The sequence below is a fragment of the Octopus bimaculoides genome, chromosome 19, assembly GCF_001194135.2.
Source record: "Octopus bimaculoides isolate UCB-OBI-ISO-001 chromosome 19, ASM119413v2, whole genome shotgun sequence".
Lineage (NCBI taxonomy): Eukaryota > Metazoa > Mollusca > Cephalopoda > Octopoda > Octopodidae > Octopus > Octopus bimaculoides.
In genome coordinates this window covers 12146424-12149473 of record NC_068999.1, presented here as the reverse complement: position 1 = coordinate 12149473, position 3050 = coordinate 12146424, and the positions used below count along the sequence as shown (strand labels likewise).

General features: G+C 39.7%; 1 protein-coding gene across 1 annotated transcript in view; it reads left to right on the top strand.

Moving 5' to 3' along the window:
- Positions 1-3050, top strand: part of LOC106884109 (sialate O-acetylesterase) — a 67514-nt gene that overhangs the window by 59318 nt on the left and 5146 nt on the right. The window contains exon 9 of the mRNA XM_014935335.2: positions 379-562. Within this exon, the coding sequence (XP_014790821.1) occupies positions 379-562 (184 nt within the window). The remainder of the gene's footprint in view (positions 1-378; positions 563-3050) is intronic.

Genomic DNA, 3050 nt, shown 5'->3' with positions numbered 1-3050 from the left:
AATGAACGAAAACCTACAATTCAGGAAACGAGAAACAGACTTCTTTGTCCTCTCTGTCTCTCTGTCTCTTTGTCTCTCTGTCTCTCTGTCTCTCTGTCTCTTTGTCTCTCTGTCTCTCTGTCTCTCTGTCTCTTTGTCTCTCTGTCTCTCTGTCTCTGTGTTGCCCTCATCCTCTCAGCTCTCTCTTCTCCCAGCTTTCTCTCTCTCCAGAGCTTCCGCCTTTCGTATTTGTGCGTGTTCATGTCTGTGAGTATGTCTCTGTGTATCCCTATGTGCGTACACCCTTTCTGTATGCATGTGTACCGTGTCTTACATTCTCCATATAATTTCAATCCCTGTCCACTGCACTGACATAATCTCTGCTTCTGTCTTACACAGAGTCCACCCAAGATACAAGGAAGACATTGCAGACAGATTAATCAAAGGACTGAAATCTTTAGAGTATAACACCATAAACAATGCTTACCAAGGACCGTTTCCTCAGACATTTCTGATCAAAAATGGTGAGATAGAGATACATTACAACAGAGTGCTAGATATCCGTTCGCAGAAAGGATTCCAGGTATGTTTTCTCTCTCTCTCTCACACACACACACACACACATACACACAAATGCGCACGCGCTCCTGTATGCTTTTATTCTTTTACTTGTTTCAGTCTCGTGACTGCGCTATGCCGGTGCACCACCTTATAAGGTTTTAATCGGAGAAATCGACCCCAGCCTATTTTTTCTAAGCCTAGTACTTGTTCTATCGGTCCCTTTTGTCGAACAGCTTTGTTACGGGGACATAAACTCACCAGCATCGGTTGTCAAGCGACGGTGGTTGGTAGGCAAACACAGAAACTCGCACATAAACATGTTTATATATATATATATATATATATATATATATATATATATGTGTGTGTGTGTGTGTGTGTGTGTGTGTATACGAAGGGCTTCATTCAGTTTCCGTCTACTAAATCCACTCACAAGACTTTGGTCAGCCTGAAGCTATAGTAGAAGACACTTGCCCAAGATTCCACGAAGTAGGACTGAACCCGTAACCATGTGGCTACGAAGCAAGCTTCTTACCACATAACCATTCATGCGCCTATATTAACGATTGTTTTTATATTGAATTATAAATTACTTTTATGCATTTGTCGTGCAAGATTCTTGATGTGAAATCGTGTGTTGAAACTAATATCTTAATACTTGGCGAAGGTCGTCTTTTGCCGATTAAATACACACTCTTTTTATTTGACCTTCACGTAAGCTTCATAATTATTATCTTTTAGTTTCTTTGTCAGAAAGTCGCTGAGATGATCACAATATGTGTCACGAAAGAACTCTGACAAATAAACTAATAATAATAATAATAATAATAATAATAATAATAATAATAATATGATGATGATGATGATGATGATGATGATGATGATGATGATGATGATGATGATAAAGTGGAGACCAAATGATTAGTGTGCGTGTTTAATCGACAAAAGATGACCATCTCCAAGTAAAACATTATATGTAAATTGGTTCCTAAGGGAACCAATTAGCTCACCATTGGCAGACGGATGACGGCCGTGAAGCCGAAAGGTCGATATCTGTTTCCAATTTTTCATTTGTAAAAAATTGAATGAAATATAGAAGATCGCTTTGCAACTACGTAGCTTTGGGTTCAGTTCCACTGCACAGCACCTTGAAGAAATGTCTTCTAGTATAGCCCCGTACCAACGAATGTGTTGTGAATGTATTTGTTAAGCAGAAACTGTGTGAAATCCTGTCGTATATGTAAATGTTTGTGTCTGTGTGTGTAGGGTTAGGGTTAGAGTTAATCGAGGTTTAGCCTTGATCACAACAGTTTTCTTTCTTGTGTTACAGAGTAAACATGGCCGATCTGTTGGTAATATGCACCAAAGAAGAACAGGGATCAGTGATCTGGTTTTCTCACTCTGCAAGTGTGTCAGGGATTAGAATTCATCGAGCTTTCAGTATGATAGTGAGACAGAGCTCTACCGCGTGTATAAAGAGATTGAGATGTTTAAAAATGGCCGGACATGAGTAAAGCATGAAGATGTGAAAATTCAATAAGCTCGGAAGATGGTGCTGGCAAACCGATGAGTGACCAAGAATGGAATGGCATGTTCATCTGCAATAATCTTCGCTTGCATAAAGTTATTGCGAGATGGGTCCCAAGAGTGCTTACCGAAGCGCATAAACACAATCATATGGAGATCTATCAAGGATTACTCCACCTCTACCATGATGAAGGTGAGGGTTTTCTATGGCGAGAATACTCACATGTGATAAGACCTTTGTTCAGCACTTTGAGCCAAAATGCTGAAGGCGGAGTACACTGTGGAACCACCTGGAATCGCCTGCATAAAAGGAATTCAAGGCTCAACCTTCCGCACAATAAGTGACACTAATAGATTTGGCGAATGCCAAAGAGACTATCCTGGAACATTATCTGGAAAAGGGGTTTAAAGTCACCAGTAAAATGCTGAAACCAGCAACTTGCAAAGAACGCTGAAGTTTGCTTTGTGTGACAACGCACGCCCTCATGCAACCACCGACACTGTTAAAACTATTGAGAAATTAAGTTTCGTGTTGCTAGACCACCCTCCATACAGTCAAGATCTCACCCTCTGGACTGTTCAAACATCGTCTACGAGGACATCGATTTGCTACGGACGGAAAAGAGCAGGAAGCGTTGCATAAATGGTTGCGCGACCAGCTGAAAACCTTCTTCGATGGAATAAGCAAGCTTATGGAATGCTGGAAATAATGCATCGAAAAGCAATCAGGCTATGTTGAAAAATGATGTAATAGCTAATATCTCCAGCTTTTGTTTCTGTAAATAAGCTTTTACTTAACCTCGTGTGTGTGTGTATATGTGTCTGAGTGTGTGCGTGTGTGCGTGCATATATATATATATATATATATATATATATATATATATATATATATTGCCAATTTGATATATGTCGAATGATTATGAAACAACGATCGATCCATCCATTGATTACGTATGTATGTATGTATGTGTGCCTGTATTTGT